General features: G+C 59.3%; 1 protein-coding gene across 9 annotated transcripts in view; it reads left to right on the forward strand.

Moving 5' to 3' along the window:
- The window catches only part of SRCIN1 (SRC kinase signaling inhibitor 1), a 64,702-nt gene that overhangs the window by 15,614 nt on the left and 34,939 nt on the right, over positions 1-14,149 (forward strand). For 7 of the 9 annotated variants that reach the window (XM_059996320.1, XM_059996323.1, XM_059996324.1 and 4 more), the window contains 2 exons: positions 8,765-9,069; positions 12,137-12,235. In XM_059996320.1, the coding sequence (XP_059852303.1) occupies positions 8,788-9,069; positions 12,137-12,235 (381 nt within the window). In that variant the 5' untranslated portion in view covers positions 8,765-8,787. The remainder of the gene's footprint in view (positions 1-8,764; positions 9,070-12,136; positions 12,236-14,149) is intronic. The other 2 variants (XM_059996325.1, XM_059996319.1) reach the window with 1 other exon arrangement.

Raw genomic sequence — 14,149 nt, forward strand, 5'->3', positions numbered from 1 at the left:
ATGTGGAGGGGGACAGCAGGGCTGAGGCTCCTGTCCAACATTTGTGAGGCCCTCAATGAATCCTGGGTGCTGACAACACTTCCCTGTGGGGAGGTGGGGTGATGGGTGGGGCTTCCACCCCTCACCTCCGAGAGATTGGGGTCCCTCCCCCTGGGAACAGGATGCCTCCCTCGGGGCTTGCTTTCAGCCTGAGGCAGCTATAGGGGCGTGGTGAAGGTCCCTTTGCCCACACCTGCTGCCCTGGCCTTGGCACCCTGAGGCTCGAGTGCCCCCGAGGAGAGGAGGCTCACTGACAGCCGCCCCTGAGCAGTGGCAGAGCTGGGAGGACAGGCATCAGCCTCCCTCCCTTTCCACCGTCTACTTCCCTTCCTCCCAGCCTGTGTTCCTCTCTGCTGCCTCTCCAAGGAGATGTGGGACTGACAGGACACCTTCCCTGGGCACGTGACGGTGGAGACGCCAGGCGGAAGTTAGCTTGTTAGTGAGGGCTGTGTGGGCACACGCCAGGGCTGTTCCCAGCTTTTCCAGCGACAGCTTCAGACTGGGGGTGATGTGCTCCCCTCTGCATCCCTGCCCCTGCCCTTCCTGGGGAAGCCAATTAGCCAGATCTTCATTAGTGGCTAAAAATCCAAACCCTACCGTCCTGGGTTTGAGAAAACTCTGACTGTGGAGTGAAAGGGAATCAGGCGATTGGGCAGATCAGGAAGGAGCTGTCCCCCACCCGTTCCCTAGGCCGGTGCCTTCCTGCAGTGTACAACCCACATGCCTGTTATTAGTTTAAAAAAAACAAATGAAAGGACTGAATCTCAGAGACGCTGCTGACCTGCTCAAGGTTACACAACTAGATAGCGGCAGAGCTGGGTCTGAACAGAGCTTTCTCACCTCCAAGTTGAGTGAGTTTTGGTAATGCCGTAGCTTTGCCGGCAGTTGGGGGAGGGTTGCAGGGAGAAGAGGGAGGGTCCTATATCTGAAATTCTGGGCAAGAGGCTGGCTTGTTGGCCCTTTCGCAGGAGAGGTGGGTCTTTGAGGAGTATGGTCCGGACCCCACGTGGGGACCCTGGTTTCTGTGTGGCAAGCAGCCACTGGGCTGGGGCGGGTGCCTGGGGGTACAGCTGGACTGTGATCCACAGCTCTTCTCTCTCTGGGGCCGAGGGTGCTGCAACATCTTCCACCTCTCTGCTGATTCCTCCTAAGGAGATTGTTAGTCTCTGCCTGCCTGGGGCCTGGAGAGGGGCTCCCCTGGCAATTGCTTTCGGGGAAGTGGCAGACAGGTGTGGACAAGTCCTTGTCCCTGGGGGCCAGGGGGCCAGGGTTCCATTTCTGGCTCTGCTTCTAGCTCCCGAATGAATCGGTTCGCTCTCTGGGCCTCCGTTTCCTTCCCCGTTAAAGGCATTTGACTGGAGGGAAAACAGACGCAGGCAAGGCTTAGCTGAACAGTCTTGAGACATCACTCCTCTTTGCCTAAGAGCGAAGAACCGAAGGGAGGGAGGCCTCACCTCGCCGGGGTAGAGGGCTGCTGTGCCCTGTGCCCCGTGGACGTGGGGAGTCGGGGGGGAGAGGGCAGCAGGTAGAAGGAAGCGAGGACTCCAGGGCCACGCAGAGCCAGGGCAGCTGGCAGGGATGGCACTGAGACCAAGCCTGGCATCTTTGACTGTCCCCGGGCCCCCATCCCACTCCTGAGATGGCAAGACCACCCAGTGTGGGCGGAGTGGCGTCTCTGCCGTCAAGGAGGCCCCAGTCTGAGGGAGGAGACAAGAGCCTTGCCCAGAGGGAGCGTCTGATCCAAAGAGGTAAACAGGGGCCCGCCCCTAGTGCCCCTCAGAGAGGAGGCACAGGTCCTGCCCAGTCTGAGGGGGAGACAAGGTTCTGTCCTAGGCGAACCCCTAGTCTGATAGGGGAAACAGGGGCCCTGCTCTGGGGTGTCCCTAGTCTAAGGGGGGAGACAAAGGCTCCCAATCGGAGGGAGGAGACCTGGGCCCTGCCCTGTGATGTGCCCAGATTCGGGGAAGAGGCCCTGCCCTGCCGGGGCTCCCAGTCTGAGCAAGTGGACAGAAGGTGCAGGACAGAGTCAGCCTGTGGACGGGTGAGAAGCGAGAGCTGGCAGAGGAAGCATCTGGCTGGGGCAGTGCCCGCCCTATCCCCCGGGAGCCCAACACCCTCTCTCTCTCTCAAATTCCCTCTCCCTGGGGAAAGCCCCAGAGGCTCTGCTGGGAGCAGTCAAAACCCAGGCAGGTGAGCTCTCCCTCCCCAGCCCTGCCGAGGTCCTTTAATTGATTCCGACTCGTTTACCAAGTGGCCTTTGGTGGGTTTTAAATCTGCGCAAATTGGTTCGTGTGTCTCTGCCTGCGTGAAGCTGAGGCTGGCAGTGCCCTGCACCCTCCCCTGCCTCCCGGCTCCCTCCGGGGCTCTGTCGTCTCCGTCCCGCTCCCCAGCCGGGTCTAGACGCCCAGCTTCCCTGGGGGCTGGGGGGTAGCAGGGCTCCCTGGACGTGGGGGTAGAGGAGTCCAGGGGGTCACAGGCCACAGTCCTCTTCCCCCTCTTCCCCCCCAGCCCGGGGAAGGGAGTCCACACAGTGACTTGTTAACTCCCTCAGCCTCCCTGAGCCTCAGTTTCCCCGCTGTACTGCCCGGAGAATCGACCCACCCTCGGCTGTCCTCCACCGTGGCTCTGTAGATCAGTGCTGGGGGGTGGGGAGGGGGCCTCGGTGTCACCAGCCAAGGACTATCCTGCCTCTGGCGCCCTCTCGCCTTGCCCACCTTCCCCCACCACTGCGCCGCCCGGGTAGTGGTCCGTCGTGGGATGCGCTCCACCTGGCCTCTCCCCACTTGTGTGTCCTCCCTCTCACACCTCAGGGACAGAGGGAGCTGCCTTCCCCGGGGACTCAGTGATGACTGGCCTTGCCCCTGTGCTCCCAGGTTCCAGGGAGTCACCTTTCTTGACTAACCGTCACCCCCATGATTACAAGTCATTTCCCTTTCCTCCCAGGCCTCCCTTCCATGGGATCCCCTCCCCCTTCTTCTCTGTCATCCCTCCCGGACCAGACAGGCTCTCCTGAGGGGGCCTGACCTTCAGGGCAGTGGGACTGGGCTGGGGGGATGGGGAAACACGGGGGCAGGTTTGGAGGCTCGTGCCAGGAGCTGGACTTGAAGCCCTGCCCTTAATCCTCGGTGTGGCCACCTCCTCCCCTCCAATGCCCCTTCCTCCCGCTGCCCACCTCCACCTCTGAGGCTCCGGTTGGAGTGACAGGGAGACTCAACGGGGTGCTGGGCATTAGCAGTTTGGGGGGATACTACACAGGAATGTTTACAGAAAGGCGATTGCCTGGAAAATGATTTCGGTTGCTGTGGTATGGGGCGGAAAAGATGGCTTTACAAAACCGACACAGACGGGCTTCTGCTCCAAGGACCCACGGACAGACAGCGGACTGAGGGCCCCCAGAGCCAGGGGCGCCCAAAGGCCGAGGGGCCAGCTACTTCACGGGGGGAGGCGGGGGTGAAGGGGTGATCCCAAGCTTGACCTTTGTCCTCTGGCCTCTGACCTCCCAGCACAGTGCACTTCCTGACTGCAGCAGCCGCCCAGCAGGATGGACTTGTCAGGCACAGTCAATGGTGGCAGTCGCCTTGGGGCTCCCCCTGGGTGACCTGGGCTCCTCTTGCTTCGGCTGCAGACGGTGGGACTGGGGGAGCCTTGCACCGCATGTGTTCAAGTGTGTGTGTGTGTATCTGTGGGCAAGGCACTTTGGGTATGAACCAGGCCCTCCACTTTTCCAGCAATCTCCAGGCATCCCTCCCCTTGCCCTGCCTGCGGACCTCACTGCGATCTAGCCCCAAGGTCCTCTGTACTCCCTGAGTTGGTGCTCAGCCACCACCTCTGCCCAGGCAATGGATGGGGGCGCACCTGTGAGGTCTCTCAGGTCCCCAGGGGAGGAGCCTTGTCCAGCCTCCCCGTCTCTGGGCAAAGGGAGCCAGGTCCTGAACTCCGGGTCCTCACAGCAGGCACCCCCGTGAGAGCCCTCTCTTCTCTGTAGCTCGTAGCTCTGTTCTCCCCTCTACTTCCTCCCCTTCCCCTTCCCTCTCCCTCCCCCTCTCCTCTCCTCCACTCTCTCTTCCTCTGAAGATGATGTCATGGGTGGATGTTGCCCAGTGACAGCCTGAGGGCTGGTGACATCTGGGGTAAAGACGCCAGGTGGGGAGGGTCTGGGTGGCTTATGAGAGAGTGTCACTGAATCCTTGGGATCTTAATTCTCATCTTGAGTTACAATGATCTCATGTAAAAGAATGCAGTGAGGATAAAAATAAATTGGGCTCCTAAATAAACGTGGAATTTGGAGTTGGTGGAACAAATAACAATGTCGCTTTCTTTCCCAAGCACCTGCGCCTTTATCCGCAGCCGGCCACTGGGGGGCGCCCATTGCTCCCTGGTCATCCCAGCCTCTGGCGGGTTCACTTACTGGTTGCCCAGGCCAAAAAGGTTGAGCTGAGGGTGACCCGAGGCCCCCTTTTCCCACTTTCCTTTTCCCTCATTCTGAGCTGGATTTTATCAGTCCTGGGCATCTTCCCTGCAGCTTGAATCTCTGACTCGAAAATTATAGCTGGCCTTGCACACTGAGGATACTTGGGGAGTTGGCAAACCCTCCAGGCCCAAATTATGTCTCTCTGAATCCCCCAAGCCCCCATCCCTCAGGGACCTTCAGTCCCAGCGCCCCTTCCAGCAGCGTACCCCCGCTCTGCTTTCCCCTCCAGGGTCTCCCCACTTTTCCCCTGCCCTCAGAGCCCCCTGCCTCTGCCTCTCCACCACAGAGACAAGACCCCCACCCCCCACCAGCCCCTTACTGGTAAACGGCAAGCATCGATCTGCTCAGAACCACTGCTACCCAGAGCCCACTGCTTGCTAGGTTGGAATCGGCCTCCTGGCCTTCTCACTGGGCTGCTCAGTCTGGGGAGGGTCAGGGTCACTCAAGATCTCAGTGGTGGCTGGAGCGGGAACAGGAGTAACGGGAAGGCTGTCCTGCTGTCTCGACAGCCCATGTGCCAGGCGTGTCTCTAATTCAAAGCAGGGTGCTTTCTCCTCGTTATCTTGCCGGCTTCTCACCCAGTGCCCGGAAGCGGGGTTTAGAGGCGGACGTCCCCATTTTACAGATTAGTACCGTCAGGCTCCAAGGGGGAAGAGGCTTGTTGATCGAATGGCTAACCCGGGGCCCTGCAGGGAAGGAGCTGACTCTAAACCCAGGGTGTCTCTGGCCTGTGTTTATTTTCTCCCAATGTTCTGACTTCAAGCGCCCAGGGCTGGCTCAGATAAATCCATGCCTGAGCCCTCAGAGCCCCCAAGGGCCTCTTTCTCCCAAGGGCGACAGGATGGGCCCCGCAACCCAGAATCCCAGGCCAGTTGTCCCGGTGCGCTGGGGCCCCAGAGTGGGGGGACATCTGCACAGAGCAGGGAGCTAGGACTCATGGGTTACGCAGGCACCTCGCCTCTTTCCCTGAGCCTAGTTTCTCTGTTCAACAAAGCCAAAGATCTTGAAGGTTCTTAAACAGATTCTAAAGCTTTTCAAATCAAAGCCCCACCTCCCCTTAGAGGTAGCAGGTTGTCTCTCCTACCCCCTCCTGCCTCTCTGCCACCCCCTAGAATCCAGCTCCTGCCTCACCCATGACCCCGGCCTCTGCCGGTGCCCAGGCACCTGAGGGGTGAGCCCTGACTTGGAGGAGGCAGGGAGGAGTTGGTCCTTGCTCCACTCTGTTCGGGCCTGCTCAGCAGCTCTCTCCCCACCGCTGCCCACCTTTGTGAGATTCATGGGGCTGTAGTGATCCACTGTCCGGAGCCTCCGCCTCCCCGCTGCCCGCTCTAGCAGCCGGGACCCCTCCCTGCCAGACCTCCCTCGCCCCTTTAATCGACCTGGGAGAGCCTGGGTGATCCGAGACCTCCCCACAGTACCTGCTTCTCTCAAGCTGGCATACTGCTTGCCCCACTCCGGATGCACTGAGGCTCCGCCGCACCCCGCCCCAGGAGCCAGGGGAGGAAGTGCTGGCATGGAGGGTGCGAGTCCAGGAGGGTGGAAGGGCAGGAGGGCAGATGTGAATTGGAGACCTTTCCCCGTGCACCTATATGCGTCCAGAGCCCTAGGAGGCACGGCGAGCCTGGCTGGCTGGCGCTGGGGAGGGCCCTCTGGCTCAGGCAGGGCTCATGCTGGGCTCTAGAGCTGGGCTTCCAGCAGCCAGGCCTTGGGCAGAGTCTGCCCCAGCCTAGGCAAAGGGAGGACTACGGAGTGTCCAGGGCTCTTGGCCAGCGAGGGTCTCCTCCTGCTTAGTTGTGCCCCATGAGGTTGCAGACCTCCAGCAGGTGGTGAGGGTGAGTGGAAGAGAGAGTTTAAGGGTCATGGGAGGCAGCCCCCTGACTTCGGTTGGGGCTATTTCTCCTGTGCCCAGAGCAACCCCTATTCCAGCTCTTCTTCTTCTAGATGATGATCAGGTCACTCCCTTTCGGCCATATTCACTGGCCACCGTGGGTTACCACCAGCTCCTCAAGGGCAAGGACTGGGTCCCCACCGAGATGGCCCCAGGGTTCCCAGCCTCAGTCGGGGGCCAGCTTCAGGAATTCCTTCCCTACCAGGGAACCTTCTCACCGTCTTAACTCAATATGTTAACTCACTTTGAACTTAATAAATTTACTTTAAAGGAAACCTTATCTCACTACCATCCCAAGGAACAGTACCCATGAAATCAGTGGTTGGGCCTTCTTGTTTTTTTCTTTTTAATCCTTGAAAATAAAGGTATAACTATTAAGCTGTGAAACGATATACCTCCCCCAGTCATCTCTTGGGTATCTGGACCTCACTTCGGGGAGCACGACAGAGGGTTGTGACCGTGGTGAGAGGGACAGTTGCCTGTGGGAGGGAGGAGGGAAGGACCCCAGACTCAGCGCCAGGGTGAGGAGACAGCAGGCAAACAAGGAGGTGGTACCATTTTTCCATCAATAAACAATTGTCGTCTGGCCAGGAAGGTGTGGTGGGAGGGGGTGAGGCAAACCTAATAAATGTTGGGGTCCAATCTGGCCTCTACCACCGACTGTGGCTTTGGGTGTGTCACTGGCCTTCTCTGAAACAGGGCCACAGGAATACGCCCCCCCCCCCCCGCCCCCCGCCATACACACACACACACAGGAGGTTTGAAGGCTGTGGTAACGGCAATCAGTCAGGACCTTGGAAGCTTTGGAGCTCTGTGTCCACGGAAGCCATTCCCTTGGCTTTGGTGGGCGGTGCTGGGTCATCGAGGGTCAGTCCCCAAGATCTACATGCCTCTGCCGTAGCCCAGGGAGGAGTGTGCGAGTGTGTTGGGCGAGGGGTGGCTTTTCCTAGAACGTGACTGAAACTCCTCTTTCCTCCTGTGGTGGACGGGAAGCGACGGAGGCCCGGCAGTGGGCCTGATGAACACTGGATGTGTGGAGGGAGGGGGCTGACAGGGGCTGGGCTGGATGGAACGTGGCTGGGTCACAGAATCCTCAGCCCCTCCTCTTTTGCCCCGGTCGGCCCTGTGAGTTAGCCCCGCATCGGGGTGCCTGTGTCTGCTTGATTCCCCCCAGAGCTAGGCTACACCTCGGGGTGCCGCTTTGAGGCTAGTGGATTGTGAGGCTGGGGGTATGCTGGGGAGACCAAGTTTGTCTCTCAAGGGGGGTGACTTCTGGAGATGAGGGAGGGCAAATCTGTTTTACGACCAGGAATATGACTCAGGTAAGCCCCAGCAATGCCTCCCACCCCTGGTGTGGGTGACACTGTGGAACCGCTGTCCCTGCTGGGCTTTGGGAAGGTCAGCGTTGAGGCTGGAGGGTAGGAGACAGCAGAGCTGGGCCTGGGGAGGCCAAGGGCTCAAGGCTGATGGGTATGTGGGGATGGGCTTCAGGGTTCTGCATGGAGACCTCAACCCCCGGCCTCTCCTTTTTTGGCTTCTGTACTGTACTTTGTCCCCTGTGCGTCCCTTACAGGTCTTGAACTTGTTCGTGTGTGTTTTGGGAAGGCAGCCTGAAGAAAGGGAGGGGGGAGGGGAGGGTCCCGGCGAGAAAGCTTGAGCTGTCCTCTCTGCTTTCTTTGAGCTTGTCCCCAGTCCATCTCTCACTGTCCTCTCTGTGCCCAGCCTCTCCTGTCTGTCTGTCTGTCTGTCTGTCTCTGGGGAGGGAAGGGAAAGGGGCTCCCATGTCCCAGGCCCTGATCTTTGGCCTCATTTCCCCCCTGTTTCCTAGTCCTGACCCTTTTCCAAGCCAACCCCCAGCCTAAAGACAAGTGTGTCCTGGACATGCTAGTCTGAGGGAGGAAGCTAGCCCCTGCCCCACTCCTTAGAAGATGCTCTTGAGAGAAGGACAGTGCAGGCTCCTTTCCACAGCTTTTAGGAAGCGTCTAAAAGGAAACTCCCCTTCCCTCCCCTGTTCAGCCCCGCATAAGGAAGGAGGAAGGGGATGTGTGGCTAGAGGGGTGTCCAGGACCCCTGCTTCCAAGCCCTCCTTGGCCTCAAAGGACAGCACCTCAGCCACAGTCATTATCCTTCAAACCACCGGCAGAGGGCAGGAAGCTGGACACTGCCCTTGCTCACCACCCTCCCTGGAGCCACCCCTTCTGCCTCTGCTGTTCCTAGTGGGGGGCAGGCAGCCCCTGCCTCACCCCAGGTGCCTCATGCCGCCCCCCCCTTAGGCCAACCCCTCCTCGCAGTGGTCCCGGTGGGAGATGGGCAGTCCCAGGCCGGGCACACGGTGACCCTGCCGTCCCCCCTCTCCCCCCTTGCAGATCCGGAGCGGAGCAGCCCCCCCATGCTCTCTGCAGACGATGCCGAGTACCCTCGGGAGTACCGGACCCTGGGGGGCGGGGGCGGAGGCGGGGGCAGCGGGGGCCGGCGCTTCTCCAACGTGGGGCTGGTGCACACGTCGGAGCGGCGGCACACGGTGATCGCGGCCCAGAGCCTGGAGGCGCTCAGCGGGCTCCAGAAGGCCGATGCTGACCGCAAGCGCGATGCCTTCATGGACCACCTGAAGAGCAAGTACCCCCAGCACGCCCTAGCCCTGCGGAGTCAGCAAGACAGGATGCGGGAGCAGGTGAGTGGGGTCGGGCTCGTCCTGATGCCGAGAGGCGTCTGAGGCAGAGGGGGAAAGCGGATGCCCCGTTGCCGTGCTTGGCCTTTTCTGGAGCCTGGGGGAGGAAGGGGGTGGGGGGTCAGCACCCAGACCTCTGCCTGCAGCCCTGGAATTTGGAGCATGGGACTGGACAGAGGGAGCCCAGCCTCTAATCAGGCTGTTGGACTGAGCAGAGGACGACCGTCTTGGAGAGACAAGAGCGTGGTGGGGAGGGAGAGGGACAGCCTCGTCGTGGACTGAGTGTTCTGAGTCTGAGGGTCCGTCCAGCGGTGGAGTTGAGACCTTGGGGTCGGCACCTCTGTGATATGGCCCCTAAGGGAAGCTTCAGAAGGCTGGGTCTCCTGGGCCCCGACCTGCAAGAACAGAGCCCAGAATTTCTGGGGTCTTTTACCTCCCCCCCTCCCCCACCCCGTTCCTTCCCCCCAAGACTCGCTGTGTGACTTTGAGCTAGAGGACTCCTCTCTCTGTGCCTTGGTTTCTCTCCTGTCATCAGTAGGGCGTAGACGGGAGTCAGGGCTCCTGCCTCTGGTCCAGGACCTGTCTCCTTCTTTGTGGGGTGCGGAGCTTCCTTTGTAAAGCTCTCCCAGGTCCTTGGGTTCCTGGATCTCTGCATCCACGTATGCCCTTCTTGTTCGTAGGAAAATTCTTTCTTGGGATTGGCCTTCTACTTCCAGTCCCACCTTGGTAGGAGCCTTGACAGCTGCAGCACGTTGGCCGTTGAGACCCAGGCATTGTCCACTCTGGGAGAAAGGGCTGAGGGGAGGGTGGTTAATCCCATCAGCATCCTTTCATTCAAGCCTTGCGGGGGCATCCGTCCCTGCTCTCGCACCTGTCTGGCTCTGTCCCCCTTTCCAAGTACTGCTGGGTGTGGCTGGGGAGGGGGGAGAGTGTGCCCATCCCCATCCTCACTGTAGGGAACAAGGACACATTGGTGCATTTCTGGTACCTTATCTGCCCCTGATGTCACCTCCAGTTCTGTCCAGCCTTTACCTTTTCTCAGCTCTGGAGTCCTCCCGGGAGCAGAGTTCCAACTAAAATAAGGGAGAGTTGCAGAAGGAGATCTGGCCCTCCCCTTCAGGGGTCCCGCTCAGTGGATTCCTTCTGTGTGCTCTGGCTTAGGGGGAGGGGACAGGGACCTTTGTGATCTAGATGGGGTGAAAGGATGGTTAAACTTAAGTATAAGGGGCACAGTCAGTTGGAAGAGGGTTTGGAGTAGAGGAGATCAGGTGGACCGGCCTGGTCAGGGAAGGCTTCCTGGAGGAGGAGGTACCTAAACTAGGCTTAGAAGGATGAAAAGGGTCTGAATAGTCATAGAGGAGGAGAACGCTGTTTTAGGAGGTAGGGAGATGGGAGGTGAGCATAGGTCTGTGCTGGTTTGAGGACTGGCATAGAGGTCCAAATGGCTGATGCAGAGGGCTCGGGGTGGGAGGCAGTGAGAGGTGTGGGGGCCAGATGGTGGTGACTAGGGGGGCCGTGGCTGTTTTTGGATGGTGAATAGGAGGGGACAAGAGGCAGGGAGGCAGGGAAAGGAGAGGAGGAAGAGAGTGTGTCAGGGAGGATGAAGGGAAAGGGATGGGGTGGGAGTGGGGTTGGAGGGAAGATGAACAAGGCTTGTTTGCTGCCTGGATCTAGGAGGCAAAGACAGAAAAACCTGGGTGACAGGGACATGTTGGTGCCTTGGGGGGAAATAAGAGGGATGGGAGGGAAACGTTTGGGGGAGTGGGGGACAGGAATAGGGGAGATGAGTTTGAGGAGGGGGTAGGGGTTTCCCGCAGAAGTCTGTTAAGCACTGAATATACAACTCAAGACTCTGAAGGGACCACGGCTTCAGAAGGGAGGTTGAGCACGACGTGGGCAGAAATGGAAGTGGGACCCAGGGTAAGCCTGGTCACCAAGGCAGAATGGAGTCTCAGAAGGGAGAGGGCCCATGACAGATGGGGAGGGGGAACCAGAAATGTCCTGTATCCCTGAGGAAGAGGACAAAGGCCCAGCAGGAGGGCCCTCTGCACTTCTGAAGTCTGGAGGGATGGGAGAGAGAAACAGCCATTGGGACCGGCCAGGATCTGTGGGTCTGGAGGGTGTCAAGAGCTCCTTTCTCGTGCTGTGGTGAGGTAACGGCCAGTGTCAGGGGTCGAGGAGGTTGGAGGTGGTGAGGGAACAGGACCCCTGGGCTGCAGATCTGTCTGGGGAAGTTTGGCCAGAAAAATATGAAGACAGTTGGCGTGGCGGCCTCAAGGGGCAGCAGGCCTGTAAGAGAGCACGTGGGCATGTTTGAGGGCCTCCTGTGTGGCTGGCACATTCACTGGCACAGAGTAGGTGCTCAGTCAGTGAGTCAAAGCACGGCCCTCACTCGCAAATTCATTCCTTTATTCATTCACTCATTCATTCCCTGCCTTGGGGAGTCAGTGTGTAGGATCCACGGCTGTTTCACTTACATCGAACGCTCGGTGCCTAAGCCTGGCTCAGTACGTTAGCGGGGTGACCTAATGAGAGACGGATGACTTTGAGGATGCTGAGGTCCCGGAGGAATCAGGAGGGGATGGGTTTCAAGCCTTAGGTGTGGTGTGCGAGAAGAAAGTCACCTCCGCGAGATGGCGGGGAGGAAAGCGGTGCTGTCAGGACAGAGGCACAGTGGGCTGAGGCCCCCTGCGGAATGGTTCCCGACAGCTTCAACGAGGGGCCAGCGAAGAGCTGGAAGAAGGGACAGGTGAGGGGCAGCCCCCTTGCAGAGTGTCCAGAGAGGCAGTGAAGAATTGAAGACAAGGACTTCAGCAGTATCCGCTGGGGAAGGCCGTGCCCTGGGCTCAAAGAGCCCCCAGCCTGACTGGAGAGAAAGACCCGGCAACAGGCCCAGGGCCCCCGCATAGAGACCCAGCCTCGTAAGGGACTAGCCAGTGCTGCAGGGTCCCCCTGCGGGGTGAGCTCTGTGCCAGACTTGCCCCAGGAATGCCCTCCCCACCCCGTCACAGTCCCCCAGCGGCTCCTGCCCGCTCCCCCTAATGGGGTGTCCCCCGCTTCGCACACACAGGTCGGCGGCTGGACCGTGGACCCCGTGTGCCTCCTCAGCTCCCTCTGCTCCCACCTCCATGGCGACTCCGCCCCCTCCGGGGCTGGCCAGCCGGCCCAGGTGAGTCACCCGCCTCCACCCCACCCCCCAAACCCATGGCAGACTTGGGCTTTGGGGAGGATAGTTTTTGGAGGGGGGATATCCAGGATTTTAATTTTGCATCCCTTTCTCTTACGTAGGAGCCCGCATTTTCAGGAGACTCCTATGCCCCGTACTCTCCCCGTGATAGTCTAATTCCTACCGCTACCTCCCCAAACCTGTGCCAAAGTTTGGCTTTGGGGAGGGAATTTTTTTGAGGGGGAATAGTCAGGTTAAAAAACCTTTTTTTAAAAAAATCCTTCTCTCCTTAAACAGGGGTACCTCTCCCCTCACCCCACTGGTTTTCAGGAATCTCTTGTGCCCTGTACCCAATTCCCACCCCCACTGTGGACCATCTCGTTCCTCTATCCCCACCCTATCCTCCATCTCTGAGCAGACCCAACCTTCCCCTGATGTCTCACCAGCAGGAAGTTCTTCATATCATCTCTCTCCCACACTTCTTGAGATGTCCACTGCTTAGTTTCAAAATGTGAAGAGGACCTTGGTCTCTAGCCATTTGTTCTGAACTGATTTCCTGATTCTTCATATGCCTCAGTTTCCCTGATGGGAAGATGGACAGGGGCACCCTGGGACAGGATCCTAAGGGCTCAGGCTCCCAGCTCAGGCCTGGACATTGCTGTGGGAGAAAAACAGTCATCTGAAGCCCCAGAGGGGAGGAGGGGCCAGGGAGTCAGAGTTACAGCAGGTCAGGGGCAGCCCTGAGGGGGCCGTGACTTGAGGGTGGCAGAGGAGGTGTAGTGGCGGAGAATCCAGTGGGTCGCATGGGCGCCATCTTCTCTCCCTTGCGTACCCTGCTCCCCCTGGAGAGGGGCAGCAAGCCTTGACTTTTTCAAGAAGAATTAGGAGAAGGAAAAACGTGACAGCCTAGGAAAAAACAAGGCTCCGGAGCACGGTACTTTTAGCTGTGTGTAACTCAAGTCTAGCAAGAGATTGGCATGCTTGGCCTCACTCACAGGGCACCCAGCCCACTTCCTTTCCCAGCTCTTGGCCCTGTACTGACCGAACTTAGGGAGCAGAGATGTGTCTGCGCCCAAGGCTAGATGGCAAGTGGGATGGACTCCTCTTGAGTGGCCGCATGTGTGGTGGAGGTCAAAGTGGGGCTAGGACGGGGATGGCGATGAGGCAGAGGACGCGGGCGCTCCCTGGATAGATCAGATGGAGCAACTCGAATTGAGGTGATGGAGGGAAGTGAGGCTGGACTTGGTGAGCTCTGATGTCCCAGGTTATGGGGTCCCAGGCCTGTCCCCATCTGGAATCTACTCTGATGGAGGAAAGAGTCGAGAGCTTGAAGGGACCTTCACCCCAGGGCTTTGAAGTACAGAGAAAAGTGGCTGTGCCCAGGATCTTGTCATCACTTTATACTTAGCGCTTATCACTCTTCCCGTTCCCCATGGCTGGGTACGAGGCTCCTTTTTGTAAAGTGCAGGACCAGAGACGTTCAGCAAATGCCAGAGTCACACAGCAGAGCAGGATCAGAGGCCACGAAGGAAATTTAGGCATCCTAGGCCTCCCAGACTTGGCTGGGAATTGAGTCACGGGAGAGCTAGAACGGAAACGGTGCACAGCCGAGACTCCGGTAGGGAGAGACTGTAAGCTCAGAGAGTGGCCGGTCGGGAGGTAGGCCACTCTCCTTCCCCACCGCCCACACACACCCTAGGCCAGGCCGTTGGGGGTTGGGGCCTGAAGAAGACCCTGAGAGGGGACCGGAGGCCAGACTCCAAGCCACAGCCCTTCCCCCGCTTCCACTAGGCTGTCTAACCTCCCTCCCTCCTGCTGCAACCCGAGTCCCGGGCGGCGGGCCGGCGTATCGGGTGACCGCGGCGACGCAGCCACCAGCCACCGCCGTTCCTTGGCGGGGCTGCGCCGGCGGGGCCG

Source organism: Delphinus delphis, chromosome 19 (assembly GCF_949987515.2).
Source record: "Delphinus delphis chromosome 19, mDelDel1.2, whole genome shotgun sequence".
Classification (NCBI taxonomy): Eukaryota; Metazoa; Chordata; class Mammalia; order Artiodactyla; family Delphinidae; genus Delphinus; species Delphinus delphis.